At 46.0% G+C, this 20503-nt stretch overlaps 6 protein-coding genes and 1 long non-coding RNA gene across 8 annotated transcripts; 3 read left to right on the top strand and 4 right to left on the bottom strand.

Annotated features, from left to right (window-relative positions):
- The first annotated feature begins 551 nt into the window (after window positions 1-551).
- LOC6594095 (rho GTPase-activating protein 92B) lies at window positions 552-8368 on the top strand. The gene is made up of 5 exons (XM_002019651.2): window positions 552-851; window positions 1151-1419; window positions 3378-3553; window positions 6365-7331; window positions 7393-8368. Exons 1-5 carry the CDS (start codon window positions 802-804, stop codon window positions 8241-8243), a joined length of 2313 nt encoding a protein of 770 aa, XP_002019687.1. The 5' UTR covers window positions 552-801; the 3' UTR covers window positions 8244-8368.
- LOC113567255 lies at window positions 3561-5523 on the top strand. Of its 2 annotated transcripts, none has more exons than XR_003409380.1 (2): window positions 3561-5150; window positions 5218-5523. It is a non-coding gene; the product is annotated as an uncharacterized LOC113567255 (long non-coding RNA). The 2 variants fall into 2 exon arrangements; XR_003409379.1 differs by having other exon boundaries at window positions 3561-5157.
- A 1182-nt stretch (window positions 8369-9550) lies between the features above and the next one.
- On the bottom strand, window positions 9551-10032 carry LOC6594094. The gene has a single exon (XM_002019650.2). It carries the CDS (start codon window positions 9969-9971, stop codon window positions 9627-9629), a length of 345 nt encoding a protein of 114 aa, XP_002019686.1. The 5' UTR covers window positions 9972-10032; the 3' UTR covers window positions 9551-9626.
- On the bottom strand, window positions 10010-10503 carry LOC6594093. The gene is made up of 2 exons (XM_002019649.2): window positions 10216-10503; window positions 10010-10154 (listed from the first exon to the last, which is right to left on the bottom strand). Exons 1-2 carry the CDS (start codon window positions 10442-10444, stop codon window positions 10018-10020), a joined length of 366 nt encoding a protein of 121 aa, XP_002019685.1. The 5' UTR covers window positions 10445-10503; the 3' UTR covers window positions 10010-10017.
- An 814-nt stretch (window positions 10504-11317) lies between these two features.
- On the bottom strand, window positions 11318-13116 carry LOC6594092 (solute carrier family 22 member 3). The gene is made up of 2 exons (XM_002019648.1): window positions 12396-13116; window positions 11318-12339 (listed from the first exon to the last, which is right to left on the bottom strand). Exons 1-2 carry the CDS (start codon window positions 13114-13116, stop codon window positions 11318-11320), a joined length of 1743 nt encoding a protein of 580 aa, XP_002019684.1.
- Window positions 13117-14315: 1199 nt separating this feature from the next.
- LOC6594419 (putative fatty acyl-CoA reductase CG5065) lies at window positions 14316-16231 on the top strand. The gene is made up of 8 exons (XM_002019647.2): window positions 14316-14379; window positions 14432-14656; window positions 14729-14796; window positions 14860-14955; window positions 15024-15478; window positions 15541-15818; window positions 15874-16084; window positions 16143-16231. The coding sequence occupies exons 1-8, from the start codon at window positions 14316-14318 to the stop codon at window positions 16207-16209; spliced, it is 1464 nt and encodes a 487-aa protein (XP_002019683.1). The 3' UTR covers window positions 16210-16231.
- Window positions 16232-16275: 44 nt separating this feature from the next.
- On the bottom strand, window positions 16276-20220 carry LOC6594418 (solute carrier family 22 member 13). The gene is made up of 5 exons (XM_002019646.2): window positions 19963-20220; window positions 17624-18360; window positions 17062-17568; window positions 16860-17003; window positions 16276-16795 (listed from the first exon to the last, which is right to left on the bottom strand). The coding sequence occupies exons 2-5, from the start codon at window positions 18327-18329 to the stop codon at window positions 16392-16394; spliced, it is 1761 nt and encodes a 586-aa protein (XP_002019682.1). The 5' UTR covers window positions 18330-18360; window positions 19963-20220; the 3' UTR covers window positions 16276-16391.
- Window positions 20221-20503: the final 283 nt, after the last annotated feature.

Genomic DNA, 20503 nt, shown 5'->3' with positions numbered 1-20503 from the left:
TTGTCTTCCAAGGCGCAGTAGGTATCAGGATCGACATAAATATATACAAGATACGAATAAGGTACTTGAATATGTCTAAAGAATATCAATTTGAGAAAAGGTCTTAATAAATTGCGTTTGATCTACTTATAAAATTAACGAAATAGGGTGCACAAAGGCCTATACACGCATCATGTCTTCAAATACCAGCAACATTGCGACTCTTATTTTTGTTGAACTATTTTGGTTTAACCCTGTTTTAGTCAAAATACAATAAAAGCAAGGATTAAGAACTATCCAATCTTGTAGAAAATTGATTCATTAATCGTATAAAATTATGTGGGCACGGCTAAATGTTCTATATAGCTAGTAAAATTCAACGGAAGAAAGAAAACGAGGAATATGTATAATAGAACTTGAATTTGTCAGTATTTTTACGGTATATTACTAAAATGAGACCGTATATTTTGGTATATTTCTGATAGTCGACGGTATATGTTATCGACTTATCGAGTCTGCGGTCACACTGGAATGGAAGGAACAGCGCGTGGAAAAAAATAAATATTAAATAAATATAATATAATATATTAAGTGCGTTCGCGTGTGTGTGTTTGTGTAAGGAAGCAGATGCAAGAAGCAGAAATAGCAAACGGAGACACAGCACCACCAGCGAAGACGACGACAACAACAACACCAACGGAAACCGAATGACTAATTTGTCAGTTTTTAGTATTTACTCAATAGCTAATTACACATTAAAACACAGCACAAAAAGAGTTTAGTTTACGTTGGAGACGCGAGAGGATACAAGAAATAGCCAAGATGAAGAGGCAATTCGCGAAGATTAAAATTGCGGCTGAAAATTTATCAAGGTAAGTTCAAAGGCCAGACACGACGGACAGAAGGGGGGGCAGCGTCGCCGACGGCTACTTATGTAGATAGGTGTGTAACACCTCAGCTCTCCAGACAAACAGCCTGCCAGCAGGTGTTGCCTCATCACAACAACACACGAATGTAACAACAAAACCCGACTCCAATGCCAAAATAAAGCGCAGCGTTTACACTTACGTCGTCGTTGACGATGTTGTTGCCTCCAAGTGGGCGCTCAAGTCAGCTGCTACTGATGACCTAACGGCATATTTCCATTCTTTTTCTTTGCCCCCAACAACAGATCAACAAAAGCAGACTGCAAAGATTCCGAGCTAGAGATCATCGAGAAGCAGGTGGACCGGTATCGTGATACCATCGAGAAGATTGTGCGTAAATTGCCAGCACTGAGCAGCAGTGGGGGGAGCAGCAGCAGCAATGGCCAGGTATCCACCGAGGAGCAGGACAAGCGGACCAAGAAGAACAGTCACTACAAGATTGCCCAGGCCCTGGATGAGTCTGCCAAAGAGTTGCCCAAGGATATGCCCCTGCAGAAGGTCTTGGCCAATTGTGGTTAGTTTTTTTTCCCCTCCCCTTTCTCCCGACAAGTGTGTGTTGTTGTTCTGTGATTGTGATAAGAGCCCCGCCGGCGGGTGCACCGTGGTACGCATTCGATTTGATAATCGCTCTCAAGCGCATATGCAAATATGCATATATAGACAGCAGAGCGAAATACTTATGGATGGAGTGACTGTGTCACGGGCTTGCGTGCTCCCCAGTGCTTCTGTGTATGTGTGTGTGTGTGTGTGTTTGCGGCCTCGCCTTGTCTGCGCTTGGCCTTGTGGCATTTACATTTCTCAACATCCAGCGTCGTTTTTTGATATATACTCAAACTGTGCTGTGCTGTGCTGTGGCCTGCGCGTTTTTTAATCATTATAATAATTTGTATTATGACGGCTTTTTTTTTCGCTGCTTTCGCTGTTTTTGTTTGCGGTTTAGGCTATATGTATCTATTTATACACAGTTTTTGTTTTGCCTTTCCGATTGGCTATTGAGTTATTGTATATTGTATTTCGCCCCCGCTCCGGCCCTCTTTCTAACCGATTTATTGTGCATTTCATTTAAATTTGTTACACCCCGGACCCGGTAAAAGTAAATGCCAATAATTATGTGCTGGCCTGCCCAGAAAAAAGTAAAAGTTACGCCAGAGATTCATTCATACATCATCGTCATAATCGGACACACTCTGCTCTGCTCTTCATTTATTATATGCGGGCCGCTCCTCCGCTCCCCCTTTCGCTATTACTCATTTCGTTTGCTTATTTTTTTTGGCTGTATTTTGCATTCCACATATTGGCAGATATGTGTGTGTGTGGTGCGTCAATTGCAATTTAGTTGCAGTTGCAGCCAAAGAAGAGCCAAAGAGCAGCATGAACGCGAGTCAGTTGCAGCTGCAACCCCTTATAGTGGTTCAAGTGCAGTTTCTAGTTGTATAATGCTCTGCTAGGGATACAGTGCAGCCTTTGTTTTCCACATAAAGTTCATGATTAGACACGCACGTTCCACGTTCATACGTGTTTGCTGGGATGATGTGTGGTGGAGCGGTGCCTGAAACGCGATGGGAATTATTAGTGGTTTAATCAAGGGAAATCGATTCCAAAGCGGTATAAAGTGAATCAAGTTAATTTCCCATCGAAACATGGCTTGTTATGGAGGTTTAGGGCCTGCCCTACATTGCATTTATAAGCATTATTAGAGGGTAATCGAAATCGAACAAAGGTAATTCTATAATGAACATCCTAATCTTCAAAGAAATGCATTCAAAAGTGGTGATAATTGAACAAATCTTCAAAGGTTTACATCTTAAAATATTATATGTACAAAGGTTTAAGGCTTTCCTTGAATGCGGAAATTCTTAACAGTGTAAAGTGAATAGCACTGCGTTCACACGCTTTGACCCACTGTACTTAAGGGGCCACCCTTTTGCAACTTTATTGTTAGCCACGATGCGCTTCAATTCAGCTCAATTCCCTCTCAGCGTCGTCGCACACATAGGGGAACAGCACAAAGCGAATCTATCTCAAATGTTATACTCCAGTGCCTCTGTCGTCTTCGGTCTTCGGTCTCCGTGTCGACCTCTTTCCCTCTATAATGGGTTCAGCTAAGCCCCGGGTTGCCTGCCGCCGGGGCACTCAACACAATTATCACAATTTTGCTTACTCAGCTCGCTCGTCAACCTACGAGTATTCGCTGCCTGTCACCTCCCCCAAAATAGGGGGGCCGCCGCAACTCCCCCACCGACAACTGGAACTGGAAACGGGCAACGGCAACGGCATCGGGCACGCCAACGTCTTGGTCTCGGTGCTACCGATCTGCGATAAGGTCTTAAATAAGCATTGACTTCCTCACTTGCGAGCGAGCGACAGAGATAGAGGCGACTCCCCATCTCCACTCCAAGCGGGAGCTTTGCATCATCTAGCCGAAGTTTGTATTGTAGTACTTTATTTTTCGTGTGTATTTCGCAATTGCAGGGGAGCTGGAGAAGACAATCGCAGAGTGCATCATCGAGAGCGAACTGGAGACGGAGACCAAGGTGGTGAGGCGTTTAAAAAACATCTTGGATAAGGAACTACAAGAGATCTCAACGTTGAAGCGTAATGTCTCGCGAACATTACAGGAATACACCTCACTGAAGCGCAGCCATGAGGTAAGGTTTTATTTTTCTTTCCGATCATAAATCTAACTCTCCATTAAATACGATTAACAAAAACACTTGGCTCCAAGAAAGACAGAGAGTGATGAATAATGTTTCTTTCCGCTTTCCCGAGAGAGATGGCAATGGGAGATTGTTAAATTAATTAAGAAATTGAGTATGGAAATAATGAGCAGCAAAAGTTACCACCTCTGCTCGACTGGCTCCCAGAGAGATAGCCGACTGACCGACCCACCGAACCACACTTACCCGTTCCAGAAATTGTCTCTGATAAACGACGGCACAAGAACATCAATATTGCTTAAACAACTGCCGCCGGTAGTTGCCGCCATGTGTATCTCAATCTCCACAAGGAGATCCGATCCATCAGTGGTTGCACAGTGGTTTCATGTTTTAAACACTGCAAGTTTCCGGAGAATCAAACTATCTTGATTATAGCTCCAATAAGGGGTTCTTAGAATACAAGAAGTGGTTGATAATAGCTGATATAATCAGTGAAGATAGCTACAGGGAACACTCAAAATTGGCTAGCTTCCCTTTAGATAGGGTATAAGGTTACTTGTCAATGAGTTCTTGAGAGTTTCTTGGTATCCATCTTAATATTCACTCTCTCGCTCACCCTAATGAAGCCTTCTTTTGAGAGTATTCTCTTGCATAATCAGCATGGAACCACTGTACATGCATCAGCGGATGCCAAGAACCAAGTCTGCGGCGCCCAAGAAGCAATCAATTTTTAATTTCAGTTTATTGTTGCTTTTGTTGGCTCTCTTTCTCTCTTTCTGTCGTTCGCTCGTTCTTTCTTTATCTCACGTCAGGTTCTATTGTTATTTGTTGTGCCATGCGTTTCATTCGACAAAAGTCGTCGTCCGCTTACGTACATACATATATATAGAGGTTATATAGTGTGTATGAATTTGTCGCTTAGGCTTTAATACTCTTTCCAAAGGTACTATAATTGTAGTAGGCCATAGATCGGCATAGATCTCTGTTCGTCTCGAATGCAAATGGATTCTTCTAATTTTCCTCCAATTTAATTCTAACATCTATCTTTCTTGCCTGCACGGGACCGCAGCATGCGTCAGCGCCCCTCGGTCGGAGCCACCTGATGTTACATTTCTTTGACCATTTCTTTTCTTTAGGGTATCCAAACCTCGTTGCTTTAGAGTTCAGGCTTTTGCAGCATTTTTATGATATGATTTTGATTGTTGTCGGGGTCGTTTCTTTCGTTATTGCCTTTATCGCGGGCCATTGTGCCTCTGAATGGAAATGGGTATAGGGATGAAGAGTGGGATGGGATGGAATGGAAGTAGAATGAAGTGAACGGCTTTTCGGTGTTCTGTTCCAATTTCTTGACATACGATTGGTTCTGCCCATTGAGGGGGAGACTCTTCGCACAAGTGTGTGTCACCAAACGGTTATATTTTTGTAGGCAACCCAACAAAAATGTTACTTGACAAATTCTGAGTTTTTATTGTCATTGTTTTTGCTTGTTTTTTGCTTTCCGTTTTATTTGGCGAACAATCACGACGGACACATATCCCATATAAAGAAAACGTCGGGGATGACTAGTCGATGTGGGTCTCGGCTCGGTGTATGTTGTCTGTAGTCCGTTTAAGGTGTCGGAAGACGTTCATTGACATGCCTTGTCTGTCCAGCAGTAGTGACATCATAATTGGAATTGAGGCGACACAATGGATGACCATTCGAATCGGGCGACGGCGACGGCCTATCAGAGAATTTGAAACGCAAGTTATTTACACAGCTAGCTCCGGATAATCTTATCGCCAGTGGAAACAGGCCCATATACTCATACTTCTACTTAAATATAAGAGGTGTATTGTATGGCACTTGCCATAATTCGCTAATCAACGTTGCTCTACCCTCCCTCCAACCACCGTCCTGGGTTCTAATTGCATTCCCTGACATGGATCCGATGCACAAAATACAGCCTTTGCAAGTGTTAACTTTGGTGTCTGGAATGTGTGTTTTGCTCTCTTTTGCCATGCGCCAATGGAATCGGAATCCAACTCTCATGTAGGTCATCGAGAGGTCGATGTGACTCACAGAGTCTCACGTTGGGTCTGAAGACAGAGCAAATATTCATAATTAGATGATTTCCATTGTTTATTGTAGAGATAGCTGTCGGGTGTATAGTTATTTGTCACGTTTTCTGTTTTGTGTTTATTTTTAGAATCATTATCGCAGCTGAAAAGTGTGATGAATGCATAAATTGCATACAGACGAATCTCTATCCCATATTTATTCCCTGTACTCTCTCTTGAAGGGCTGTTGCACACTCCATTTCGACCTGAATCAATTGCATTTCTTATCGCGGCAACTGTTTCCATAAGCTTCTTTATGAGTCAGGGGGAGGCGACGGTGCCCACACGGTGTCAAAGCCACCTTAGTCAGTGCTCCCCCCGTATATAGTATAGGCATGAGAACATATGTTGCAATATCGGACGCACACGCCTGCCCGCATGCCCATTCCCCTTTGTGTGTGGAAACAAAGACCTTGATTCGAAGCGGCAGAACAGCTGGGATTGAGGATTCGCGGTTGAGGTCGAGGTCTATTTTTACAGGCCTCTCGGCATCTCTCCTCTTAGTCATAAAGAAGTCCGACTGCATACGAAACTATTTCCAGTTTGTGGGCGTGGGCAGGGCAGGGCAGGGCCCTCGAGATAAGATAATTTTCCATACTTGAACTTTGGAGGCACATGGGATTGTGACGACTGGTTCGAGGCTTTGCTTATCAGTAAATGAGGAAAAGAGAGTCACACATTTGTTTGATATATTTCCCTGTAGGCGGCTATACGTCTGGATGAGCCGGCGTCAAAGGTGAACCACATCAAGAGCCAGCAGGAGGAGTGCGCACTGAAGCTGGAGAAGGAGCGCGATGCATGGGCCGCGCAGATGCTGGAGCTGATTGCCAAAGAGGATGAGATTGTCAACTGCATACGGGACTATGTGCTCAACCAAAGAAACTATCACGAGCGGGCGTTGCAGCATGTGAATGCCTCGCTGGCCCGCATCCAGGACACCATTCAGGCGACGGAGAAGTCGCGCTTTGGCACCTCCCTCAAGGAGCATTTGACGTCGACGCATCGGGAGATTTCCTATATCGTTGAGCTCTGTTGCTGCTGTCTGCTCGAGAACGGGCTGGAGGAGGAGGGTCTGCTCCGTGTGGGCTGTGCCAGCACCAAGCTCAGACGGATGAAGCACGCTCTGGAGGCGCAGCATGTGAAGACACCGCTGCCGCTGGACTACCAGGATCCCCATGTCATTGGCTCCATACTCAAGCTCTATTTGCGCGAGCTGCCCGAGCCGCTGCTCACCTATAACCTGTACAAGGACTTTATACGGATCGCAGAGCGTCACAGCGAGAACGAGCGGAAGACAGAGATAAAGGCTATACTGGGGAAGCTGCCCAAGGAGAACTATGCGAATCTGCGCTACCTCACACGCTTCCTGGCCCTCGTGCAGCAGCGTTCGGTGCACAATAAGATGAGCTCACAGAACCTGGCGATTGTCATGTCGCCAAACATGCTGTGGCCCCGCATCGATAAGAGCAGCAATGCCCAGGCCGACTACATTGGGCAGGTGAACAGCTCCTCGGCGGCCAACATAATTGTGGAGCTGCTGATCAGCCAGTGGGATTACTTCTTCACCGGCGACGTTGAGTTCTACGTGACGCTGCAGAGGCAGAAGCTCTTTGTCGAGGGCAAGAGCAAATCGAATTCCTCCAACGAGAACCTAGACAAACATGACAATGGTAAGTGGAATACGATAAGAGGAAGCAATGCCCTTAACTTATTGACTCATTCCCTCCACAGAAGTCATGGAGAGTCCACGATATGGCACTTTGCGCCGCCAGAAACCGAATGCTCCTTCGCCTCCCAGCACGAATGGGAGCAGCACGATCATGACAACATCACAGACGCCCCAGCGGCCGCATGCCAAGGAGCTGTTCCCGCAACAAACACCGCAAACGCAGCAGGAGAAGCCCGCCAAGCCGCCGCTGCCCAATTTGCCCCAATTTCAAGTACCGCCAGCCGCCGTGACCCTGCCAACCAACACACAGCTGGAGGCACTGCCGCCACCGCCTGTGACGCCCGCCAAGCCTGTGCCCATGACGCGCACCCAGTTCTTTGGCCTGGACAACTTGCCCTCGCCCACAGCGGATCGCAAGAGTACGGACAGTATCGGAAGCTTCAAGCTGAAGCCAGATTTGCCCCAGAAGCCGCTGCTGCCCAAGCGGCCGGCAGTGCTGGGAGTGGGACCAGCAGCAGCCAGGAATGATGGCAAGAGCGACGATGAGGGAGCCACCACGCCCACGCAGGCAACAATTGATAATGTCAATGGCAGCGTGCGTTATAAAACGGAGCATTTTCTTGAGAAACTAAAGCAGGAGAATTGTGATACGAATGGAACGAGGGAGGAGGCTCCACCTACGGGCAAAGAGAACCATAACCATAACCATGAACAGAACTCGACTGCAGTCGAGCCACAGAAACAGCAGCAGCAGCAGCAACAGCAACAGCAGAACTTGCAGGCACAGCCTCCGGAAAATAAGCAACCCCAGGACAAGGCAACGACACCCATTTCGCCCAACTCATTTCAAACGCCGAAAAGGCCAACGGTGCCAGCGCCACCGCCTCCCACAAATCGCAAGCCATCGGAATAGATAGAGATAGGAATGCATTGTGGGAGACGGAGTCAGAGTCATTAGGTGTTACTGTTTACCCGCTAAGACTTGAACGCACAGTAATATATAACATAATAGAATATATATATACGATATAATTTATATACAATCCTTGCGGCAACGTAAGAGGAGACCCTTGTGCATTATTGAGGTGGAGATATTTGAGAACCTCTCGTGTATTCTGCATTTGTATTTTTGCCTTGTCCATAAGCAATCTAATTTGTACGTGTTTAGCCATATATAGCTATATATCAAGCGATATCCATTTATACATAGTGTGTAGTAAGGCCTCCATAACTCAATTGTCGAAATTTGATTTGAAATGTTAGCCCCTCGAGCAATCGTTGGCTCTCGATTGTTAATCCTTGTTTGAAAGGTTGTGATACATCATCTGAATGGTTTGTGTTTCCTTAATTTTTGCATTTTGCATTTCATTTTGTTTCCATTTTTTTCCAACAACGAAGACAATTTCCATGGCGATTTGTTGCTTCCGATGTATACATTTTTTTAGCTATTCCAAATTACATTTAAAACATTTCTTTAAAATTATGAAAACTTGATTTATGAATGTACTATATAATTTGTATTCTTTTGCTTTATTAATTTGTAATGCAATTATTATTATTTTAATTTTACAATATAATTATGTATGAATTGTTGTGTATATAAAATATACATTAAAAAGATAATGAATTATGATTTTTACCCTAAAATTTGTTATGTTTTCTGTTTTGTTGAGTCCCCAATTGGCATTGAAATTGGCTGAAATATAGGTCTAATGTAGTAGAATTTAGGAATGTGAAAGTGGAAACTCTTATGAACATGGGAAGCTTTGGATAAATCACATACTTACCTCGTGGAATGAAATCAAACAAAAATGATAGAAAACTATATTTCTACCGCTTTATTTGACAGGACCGGGTTTCTGCCATTGAGAGCCCCCACTAAATGTGCCATATTGTGAAAATACCTGAACTACAAGAGTTATCAACAGCACCTATCATATAAGGCTTGCTATACCTTCGCTATATCCATCATATCTCTCCAGTTTAGTCCCAACTCTTGCTATATTTTCACACGCTGCTGCACATTGTTGGAAAAAAGGGGGTGAGAGCTTACTAGTGAGAGTGCAATCAGGAAACAGACCAAATACACTTACATATATTCCCTGATATTTGTAGACCTTATGTATGTTTGTACGACTTTGTGGGTAGGTTAGTAAATGTTGAAAACTACAATATATATTCTGCTACCAATTCAAAATAAAAGATCCGAAAACTCCCAGCTCTTGTGGTTGAAATATTTTATTTTAGTCTACGAAAGTGCTGTAAAATCTAAATATATTAAGTAATATTTTGTTAGCTAACTTAAGGAACTATTAAGACAAACTTCGTAGGCTGGCAGAGTCCCAGTGATCTGAAGGAAGCGCAGCAGTATTTGCGAGTATTCTGTGCCGAGTGCTGGAGGGGAACCAGCGGCTATCATCTGATCGGCTCTCGTCTCATTGGGAGTCTCCAGTTCCCTCACATAATCCATAAAGTTGTCCACATTGATGGGGACTTCTGCCTTTGGCTTCGGTGCGGCATTCGCTTGCAGTTTGCGGTTAAATTCGCTGCGATAGTAGTCGTTGATCATGGACATCATGCCCTTGGAGTACCAATAGATGATGCCAATCAATAGCATACCCTGCACAAAGGGTCCAACCATTTTGTCGGCTTTTTAACAGTGTATTTGTCTAGTATTTGCTGACAATCTACATGCGATGGTCCTCGCGGAAGGTCTCCAGCCAATGGTTAATCATGTAGAACTGCTCCTTGATATGGGGCCAGGCCATGGTGACAATCAACATAATCGTATTGGCAAAAACAAACAGTTTCATCATTTCAAATGCTAAGTGGGGAAGAAAATTAATTTATAGGGATACCATTTATGAGAAAAATCCTAGACAGACCCTCCGGTGTGCGTAGATAGTCGCCGAACCCGGAATTCAAATCCTTGTCCTGCTCCTCTTTCACCTCATGCTGATCCTTGACCTCTCGGGACTTGCCTTTGCCGCCGCCCTCGGCCTTATCCTTGCCGGACTGTGCCTGGCCGTGTCCGTGACCCTTGCCGTGTCCGCTGTGCTTGTGCCTGCCGTAGCCCGTCGAAGTGTTGGCAAAGGCAGATTTCTTCGATTTCATTGCATCCACCACACAGCAGTTTGGTCAGCCGCCAAGAGCTGCGCCTCGGATCGTCCTATCGCGACAAGTGCTGCTCCAATAATGACTATTTTTCTGCGGCTCATTCTGCGGCACGGCGTCAGCCAATTCCCGTCGCTCTGGTGGCTGGCCATTTTATGGTTTCTATTTTATTGATTTGCGATTTCTGCTTGTCGCTTTGCCGGGCCGGATACAATGGGGAATGTGGCAGGTGGCAAATAGAAATATGCTGTTAGTGGAGCAATGCGCTTGGATATTCGGTGAGGCATGTGTGCTTATTATACATACATTTGTACATATATAGATGTACATACATATATGTGTCAGCTTAGTGGATGAATGTGTTTAGCGCCAGTCTCTGGTGGTGGGGTCGAACATTGGTATGAAATGGATTTGGTTTTGGGGAAAACGAGAAATATAAACGGCATTTTAACAAATGAAGAAATGAGGTGGAATTTTTCATATATATTTAAATTTTTACTAACAGAAGAAATCTGCTGAAAATGTTTCAATTTTAATTAAATTTAAAATGAAAATTTCCTTAAGGAACAATTTTTTTTTTTTAACTTAAATTCTGAAGCTTAGGAGCTCCTTAGAAACTTATACTAAATATATTTGTGGGGAGATCATATTTCAATGTTCTATATTTCAGGTATTTCCCTGTATTTTTTAACCTTTCTTGAGTTTTTTTATTCCTTATTGGAGGATCCTTTGATATCGATATTGATAAAAACATAGCTCGTTTCAGTAGAAGTTTTATCGAGCTAAATTCGAATACTGATGTTCATTATTTTGTTTAGAAATACTTGGTTAAAATCCTTAAAAATACGAGTTTAAAGTAACAATAATAAAGGCTTATAGAATGATATTATGGCAACCGTATCCAGCACGTTGCTTTATCTTCTTCTGCACTGAAACCCCCTCCAGTTCTTGTGCCTGTTGCGGCGTGGCCAGGCAACAGGTGCAAAGGCCACCCAGGATGACCAGCACGCAAAAGGCGGTCAAGGAGAGGCTATTGCCGACCTCCCTCAGCAGGAGGAGAAGGGAGGCGGAGAGCTGCCACACCCTGGCCCAGGTGAGAGCAGAGAAGGCAAACTGCGTTCGGTGCTCTGGCGGCACCAGCTCTTCCATGCAGGCCAGGATCATGGACTGGCCACAGGAGACGGCTGCCTTGGGCAGGGTGCTGAAGAACAACCACAATGGGATCTCGTACACCTCGGGCACATCCTCACCATTCAGGAACCAGCAGAGGCACCCAATGCCACCTCCGAAGATGCAGAGACCTCCAGCCCATTGCCACTTGCGGGGGCAGTGATGGAAGGTCAGGTACATGGCCAAAAAGCAGCCCAAAATCTCCGCCACGCCCAGGGTCATAGTGTTTAGTAGCAGGTGCTCCCGGCCAAAGGATCGAATGTTGAGCAGCAGACCCACATGAACCACGAGAAATGCAGCCAAAGCCATGTGCACAGCCACCAGGTGGATTGTGGCTCGTCTGTGCCCTCGCCAGAGGTCCAGCCAGCAGACTGGCGAAGGCTGCGCCAGCATCTTCTCCCTGAGGAGCGCCAACTGTTGGGGCAGGTCCTTGGGGACGTTGAACCAGTGACCATTGATGCGGGCTGCCTCGAGAACCAGCTCCACAGTCCCATCGACGGCTAACTGGGAATCCTTTGCGTGCTGGAGCACCCAACGCGGGGAATCGGGGGTCCATGGCAGCAGGAAGACTATCACCAGCAGGGGCAGGGTAATCTCCAAGTAAATATGCCGCCAGCTGTGCGCAAAAGAGGCCATCCCGGGCAGGAGGATCAGCCCCAGGGCCCAGAAGGAATCGTAGAGGAGCAGTGCGGCCAAACGATGCTTGCCCGCTGTGATGTCGCTGACTGTGAAAGAGGAATAGTCATTATCAGATCTCCTCCGATCTTCAAAGATCACTTACATATAACCTCTCCCGAGGTGACCATGAAGGAGCAGGCAATAGCCGCCAGACAGCGCAGGGCGCAGTGCAGACTGAAATCATTGACCAGGCACGTGATCAGGCCACATCCGAGGAGCGACCAGATGCCCGTCACGTAGATCTGGCGTGGACTCAGGACCGGCAGCAGTTTGGTGGCCACCACGCCACCCATGAAGAAGCCAAAGAGATGCCAGTACTGCGACCAGGCCACAAAGATGTCGCTCAGGCAGGCCAAATCGAACTCAACGATGAGGGAGTGGAAGCTCAGAGGGCTGTAGTGGAACTGGTGGCAGCGGTGCATGCTGGCATAGCCGGAGTCTCCGTAGTGGACCATCACGTGGCAATGGTCCAGGGAGACAGAGCTGTTGGCCACGGCATCGAAGGAACTCGTGTCGCAGCTGTACTCCTCCTCCGGATAGATGTCGGGGGCCGTGAACAGGATGCTGGCCATGAACCAGGCGGCGGGTATCTTGCAGAGGAACAGGATGAGCAGCGTGCGCAGTTGCCAGAGCCCAAAGTCTCCCAGCAAGTGCCCAATAACGTCTGCGGATGGATTCCCAGTCGGTGGTGGAGTAGCCTGCTCATTGGCCTCCGGATCGGTGCAGGTGAAGATGTGAGAATATTGGCCCAGGACTTGGGGCGTGGGCGAGTGGCGTCGGACCTTCGGCTTCCAGCCACTGTTGGGGCTACCAGGCTCCGGCATCCTAAGTTAGCTTTGAAATTCAGTTGCGACGTCTTGAGAGCGCCAACCCTCCAGCATGACTGCGACTTCGCTTAGCACCTCACTCGGACAGGTAAGCTCGAGGGCGATCTGTGCCGGCCTCCGATGTCGTCGCTAATCAAATCAAGTCGCAAATAAGCGCAAAAAATGTTCCTAAATGATGGCGCAAACATTGATCTGCCCAGCGGGAACGATCTATTTTGGCTGCGCATAAATCGGACTAAGCCACCGGGCAGTAGACTTTCCACGGAGACTGTGTGCAGACAGCAGGTGATTGATGTGATTATTGATAGTCAATTGGTTAAGTCAATCAATCGATAATCGGATGATGGTTAATGGAAAGCTTTATCAACTATGGGTTATGGAGAATATACACTGATCTACACAATATGTGTTTTCTCTTTGGAAAACTTCTAAGTGCCAGAGATAATCTCTTCTTCATCCAGTCATTCATGTATTCCCCATGGTTGTAAACACATTTCCATATATCTTATACGAGTATCCCATTCTCCATCTCTTCAATGAGTTCTTTCACTAATTAACTTCCGAATGAGCTCAAATATTGGTCATACACCGAATGACCATATATCACATATCTTATCTGAATTTTTTTAATAAACATTCCATGTCGCATTTCTACCATGAACTCTGATGCCTATTTCAATATCCATACATATGGGATACACCTTCAGTTCTCTGCCCCATTTCTTGAATGAACTCTGATGTTTATCAGGAATAAATGCCTCTTCCGATATCCATACATCCTTAGTTCTATAGTGAGATCATATCTGAAATCACACTCTCTGTCCCATTTCTTGAATGAGCTCTGAAGCCTCTTTTTTATGGGGTAGATATGGGATACATCCTTAGTTCTATAGTGAGATCTGTCTGCCCCATTTCTCGAGTGAACTGGAATGCCAGCATACCGAGCCTTATCATATGAGGCCATACGTGATGTAATAGTATATTTTTGTGACCAAGTGTTACGTCTGAAAATTGTTTACTTTCGTTGGACGAATGTATTTCGCCGCACTTGCAATTTCATGGAAAACTTGTTTCTGGAGGACCAAAGCTTTTCTTTGCTTTCCCAGAGCCAGTTGGTGTTGGTTTCGCGGGCAGAGCTGGTGGAAAGTAAGTGTCGGCCAAGTTAGTTGCATTTGTGGCTTCCAAGTGGCCGCACCATGGAAAACGCTAAAGTGGAAAACAAGATGGATATCTACCACGATTCTGTGGTCTTTATAACAGGTAAATGGGGCACAGATCTCTCTGTAGTCGAGATTAATCACGGAGCTTACAGGTGCCACGGGCTTCGTGGGCAAGACCCTGCTGGAAAAGCTGCTCTGGAGTTTTCCGCAAATCAGGCGGATCTACATGCTCATCCGCCCCAAGGGTGGGGTCAGCGTGAAAGACAGATTCCAGGCGTTTCTGCAGAATCGAATCTTCGAGCGACTGCGAGCCGAACATCCGGAGAGACTGAAGAAAATCTTCCATTTCGCTGGCAACATTGAGGACGACAATTTTGGTATGAAATTGAAATGAGGGAAAATTCACCTTAAACCACTCTGCCTCTACTTGGGGCTGCCTCCATCAACAGGTTTATCGGAGCCGGACAGAGCCAGGTTGTGCGGCGAGGTGAACATTATCTTCCACAGTGCGGCAACGGTAAGTGTGGTGTCGTTTGCCTCTCCAGAGCTGCCTCACCTGAAACGAGTGTTCGGTTTACAGGTGCGCTTCAACGAGTGCCTCAAGGTGGCAGCTCGTGTCAACTCCCAGGCGACATACAATTTGCTGGAGCTCTGCAGAGAAATGACACAATTGAGAGTAAGCCATTCCAGAGGATTGATGGACTGATTGACTGATTGACTGATTGATGATCTCGATTCCCACAGAGCTTTCTGTACGTGTCGACGGCGTACTGCAATCCGGGTCGCAAGTATGTGGACGAGGAAGTGTATCCCACGCTGCCGCCGGTGGACTGGCGACAGTTTCTCACTTGCACCAAGAAGGTGCCCGACGATTACCTAAACCACTTGGCCGACTACATCAAGGGTCCGCATGTCAACACCTACACATTCACCAAGTCCATAGCCGAGCAGATTGTCAATGCCTACAAGGATGTGATCCCCATTGTGATTGTGCGACCCTCGATTGTGACGGCCGCGTATCGGGAGCCGTATCCCGGCTGGATTGACAACGTCCAGGCCATCAGTGGCATCATGATGGAGATCGGAAAGGGCGGAATCAGCAGCATATTGGGGGACAAGGATATGATATGCGACATCATTCCAGTGGACTTTGTGGTCAATGCCATGATCATGATGATCAACAAGGCAAAGTTGGGCAGGTAGGTAAAATGAAGGGTTCCACTGATTGATTATGATACCCTATCATTCTCTTTCCCTTTAGTCTGAGCATCTGTAATGCCACATCGGGTGTGACCAATCCCATCACGTGGCAGCATCTGGGGGAGCTCACCATGAAGTGGTCCAGAATCTATCCCACCAAGCGTATGATCATGTTCCCCAACTTCAAGTACCGTCGCAGTGCCTCCAGACATGAGTTGGCCGTGTGGTTGCTCCACTTTGTCCCCGCCCTGCTGATGGATCTGCGCACACTTCTGCTGTCCCAAAAGAAGCGCATGGTCACGCCCATTGCCAAGAAGTTTCGACAGGCCTGTCTGGCAGGTAAGCCTCATATGGATATGACTAGAAATTCCAACCATAATTCGATTGCCTTTAGGGAGTTTCTTTTCGCTAAACGAATGGATCTTCAAGAACAAAAGTCGCTTCTACTTCAAAGAACAGATCGATAATGGCACCTTTTCCATGCTCTACTGGAACTTGGAAGACCTCGACTACGATGACTATGTGCGACGTCACATGATTGGCATCAACAAATATTTGCATCGGGAAAACTTCACCGTGGACTCCAACAAGCTTATGGTAACAAAGTGAGTGCCCCCACCCTTTCCTGTTAGTTCTATGAGTAATACTCTCCTCTGTTTACAGGGTCTACTGGGTCTGGATATTTCTTCATTTGTGCTTTTACATGTTGCTTATCTACGTCATATTTTAGTCAAATTAATTAAGAAATACATGTACTATGGTATGTTAAGAGTTTATGTTTATAATAACTGAAAACATCTAGAGTAACAATTCACTTAACCTAATCACAGAAGAATGTTTGTTGTTTCATTAGCTGAGTAATACCGAAGCTATCCAGGAGCTGGCAATCAAAAAAGGATCTCCAAATCCATCCTACAATCGTGTATTGTTCACATCCGACTCAATGGTCCACACTGGGGCATTCAGGGGCGACTGTTCCTTCTTGTCGCCCTGCTCCACCGCTGCCTGGGGCACAACTGGAGCCACGCTGGTCCTGGGTGTGAGCAGCAGGCTCGTGCAGATCCCACCCAGGATGCTGAACACACAGTACGAGGTCAGCGACATGGCCGTATCGATCTTCTTGAGGACGTTGAAGAACGGTGCCGACAGCAGCCACACACGGGCCCAGGTAACGACGGAGAACACAAAGAGCTGCTTTTTATTGGCCGGCATCAGCTCATTCATGCAGGCAAGGATCATGGACTGGGCACAGGAGACAGCCGCCTTGGGAATGGTGGCAATGATCATCCACAAACTGACTTTGAGATCAGCATCCACTAATGAAAGAAAGAAAGATGGGTTTAAGATTTCGTTGGAGTGGAGGATTCAGTGGATATTTACTCTGATCTGCATTGGTGAAGATCCAGCCAAGGCAGCCAAGAATTCCGGCAAGTATATTGAACACTCCAGCACATTGCCACTTCCATTTGTTGTGTTTGAGGGTGAAGTGTAAGGCCAGGAAGCAGCCAATGATCTCAGAGAATCCTGTGGGAGGAAGGAGCATTTATATCAGAGATCACGGTCAAAGCTGGATGTCCCTTACCCATGGCGATGGTATTCGGAACGAGGTAGTCCCTGCCAAAGGATCGTATGTTCAGCAGCATCCCCATGAAGTTGATCACGAAGAAGGCCAGCGCCAGATGAGCGGCGATCATGTGGGTCTTGGCCCGCTTTCCCGCCCACAACTCCTTCCAGGGAGCTGGTGGCGGTTGGGCCTTGAGTCGCTCGCTGAGATTCTCCAACTGCTGCCGAAAGTCGGGTGGTATTTTAAAGGTGCGATCGTTGATCGCCGCTCCCTCGCGCACAATCTGCTCTACGTTGTCGATGGAGAAGCGGTCCACAGCATGTCGGAGCAGCCAGCGGGGAGAGTCGGGAGTCCAGTAGAGCAACACGATCAGCATGACGGTGGGGAAGGTGATGCCCACATAGATCAGGGACCAACTGTTGAAGAATGAGGAGAGGCCGGGCAACAGGATCACCCCCACGGACCAGAAGGTATCGTACAGGATGATGGCACCAATGCGATGCATTCCCGCAGTGATATCCGCAACTAGAGAGAGATGAGTTTATAGATCTTTACATAGTAATCGATAGGTAAAACTCACATATAGCCTGTCCAGCGGTAAACATGATGGCACAGCAGACAGCGGAGAGACATCGAAAGGCGCAGTGAAGACTGAAGTCCCTGGCATACCCTGTGACGACGCCGCACACAATCTGGGCCACAGCTCCCACGCAGTAGGTGCTCCTTGGACTAATGCCCAGCATCATCTTAGTACCGAGGACGCCGCCCACAAGGACACCAAAGAGATGCCAGTATTGAGTCCAGGCCACGAAGATGTCTCTCAGGCACACCAGGTTGAACTGCATGATCAGGGAGTCAAAGCTGGACACGTAGGAAAACTGCTCGCAATCGCTCCTGCTGCCCGTGGCCTCATCCATCACATAGCACTGATTATCCGAGACGCTGTAGTTGGAGCTACTGCCCTCCAGGGAGCTGGTGTCGCAGGTGAACTCCGAGCCGGGGTACAGCTCGGGGCCCGTGAATATGATGCAGGCCATGAACCAGGCGGCAGGAATCTTGCACAGAAATATGATGAGGATCGTTCTCAGCTGCCAGATGCCAAAATCCCCCACCACATCGCCAATGACATCGCTCCCCAATGGTGGGGCCGGTGGTGTGACAGCTCTCATTCTCTTTGCCGAATCACTTTCAATCTCATTCGAATGGAAGTTCGAGATCTGGCGCTGGGACATCTGGGGACTGGGCGTAGCGGGACGTCCGGCACGTATGGCCGGCAGGTTAACCATGGCTTCCGTAGCTATTCGCTAGTGGGACATTCTGTCGATAAAGAACGAGTGGAAAACATTTGTAAGGTGCTTTGCCAAACATATTTCTCAAATCAGCTGTTTATTTATTTTCTTCTTCTCAGATATGGCCGTAGTACCCCCCTCTGGCTCAATAAATTGATATAAATTGAAAGCGGTTTACAGCTGAAATCACTTGAGCATTGAATATCACGCGGAATTGTTGAAATGCCTGCGGTTACTGTTTATTTGATTGATTTTCATTATTACAAGGATGAATGTAAGTTATTTATTTATTTTATTTTAATTTTTCGCATATTCCCGATCCTCTAAAGTTACTATGCGATTGTTTATGGTTGCATATCGGAAAAATTATTGAGAGCCTGCTTAAGTTTAAATACCCTTTTGCCTTTTGAAACAAAGGCCAAAGGAGAGCGTAAGTGGCACGTGTGCTTTGTTTATAATGTTTCCTATGATGTAGTCGTACGATTGGGCTCAAACTTAAGTGCATTATTTCGGATCCCATTAAGATGAGACATGCTAATTTAAATGGCTGTAATTAAGAATATATTTATTTGCTGGGAACGAAAAGGCTTTCTGCATAGATTTAACCTAGAACGAAAGGGTATACAACTTAACAGTTATGCCGTGGGCGCACTCTCTCGGCTTTTTAGCTGACGAGAGACACAGTTATGCTGTGGGCGCACTCACTCGACTTTGATTCTCGTAAGAGAAGGGAGAACAACATGAACAGACATGTCGTAAGCTTTTGTAATGTTCTCTCTCAAAGTTATGCTGTGCATCCCTCTCTCGACTTTGATTCTCGTAAGAGATGAGAGTAAACTAAAGGTGGCTTTTGTAATGTCCTCTCTCTTTTCATGGACTTTGGCTCGTGCTCCTCTTCCCTACTAGACTTTCTGCATGTTCTTCTTCGATATGGATGTTCTTGTTGTTGCCTTGCACTGATATCGTATCATCTGTAAATCACACACCTCAAACAATATAGTTGTATCGATATCGGTTGATTAAAGGCAGATAATGAGTGTTTATTCCAGTGCATTATCTGGTTGTTGGTTGTTGGCAATGCACAAACATTGCCAATCTGTTAATTTGCTAGATCTTTGCTTGTCAACCCTCTGTTTGATCGACTTTATTGACCGCAGTCTTTATGCTTCGATTCGGCAGGTGCTAATTTGGTATTGTCTGGTATGGAAGTTGCCCCACCTCCAGACCAGACCAGACCAGACCAGGCGGCACATCTGTTTGTCCAGCGATTGGTTGTGCAAATATTTTAGCTTCATATTTTCCAGGCAGTGTTAATTATGGGAAACTGGTCTGGTCTCTCGCTGGACTTGAATATTTGAATTTCCTATTTGATCCGATAGTGGTGCGGTTCCCTGCAATGGCAGGTCGTGCCATTAGTTGAATGACTTGTTTTGAATCCCAATGCAAATTAATTATTGCCCACAGAGCGTAGAACTGACCTAAAAGTACCAGGAAGGCGTAGTAGCTGATAGAATGGTCAAGTTTTTGACAAGATAATGAATTACCCAACTATTTATTCACTTGAATGGAATGCACTCTAATTAACTGTGGAACCACAGTGGTTTTTCTGTGCCTATCCTATGTTACTGACCTTTATCAACGGGAACTATGAAAACTCTTGATTTCAGCGATAACAAAACAATTTCGAGTCCAAAAACATTCAAGTGAATATTGTTTCGTTTACGATACACTTTGTAGAAATATCTCTTGTCTGCTTGATTATTTGAATGCATACAAATTAATATAATTAATTAAGCGACAACGAATATTGTGTGCGTGCGGGTATATAAGGCAGCTTTCCAATTTGCACGTCGCGCCGCCGATTTTCTCCTGGGGAGCGAACGCGTCTCAATCGGTTGAGAATCAAATGGCAACTGACGACAGTATCGCCACCATTGGGGCCTCAGAGACAGTCCCGATACCCACTCGCAGACAGCAACGGAGCCCCAAGAGCGTTAATTTTCTAAATGAATTTGCTTAAATAATAAAAACCCATTAACAGAGTTCAATATTTTCCTTTTTTTTTATTGGAAATTTCTATCCAATTTTTGTGGTACTGTAGTTTAATTGTACAAGTTCAAAATATAGTTATGTTTTGTAACGGAGAAGCAATTGTGGTCAAGGGTTACATG

Source organism: Drosophila persimilis, unplaced genomic scaffold, assembly GCF_003286085.1.
Source record: "Drosophila persimilis strain 14011-0111.01,24,50 unplaced genomic scaffold, DperRS2 tig00003933-arrow-pilon, whole genome shotgun sequence".
Classification (NCBI taxonomy): Eukaryota; Metazoa; Arthropoda; class Insecta; order Diptera; family Drosophilidae; genus Drosophila; species Drosophila persimilis.
Note: the sequence above shows the minus strand (reverse complement) of the source record. Positions and strands in the feature narration are given on the sequence as shown.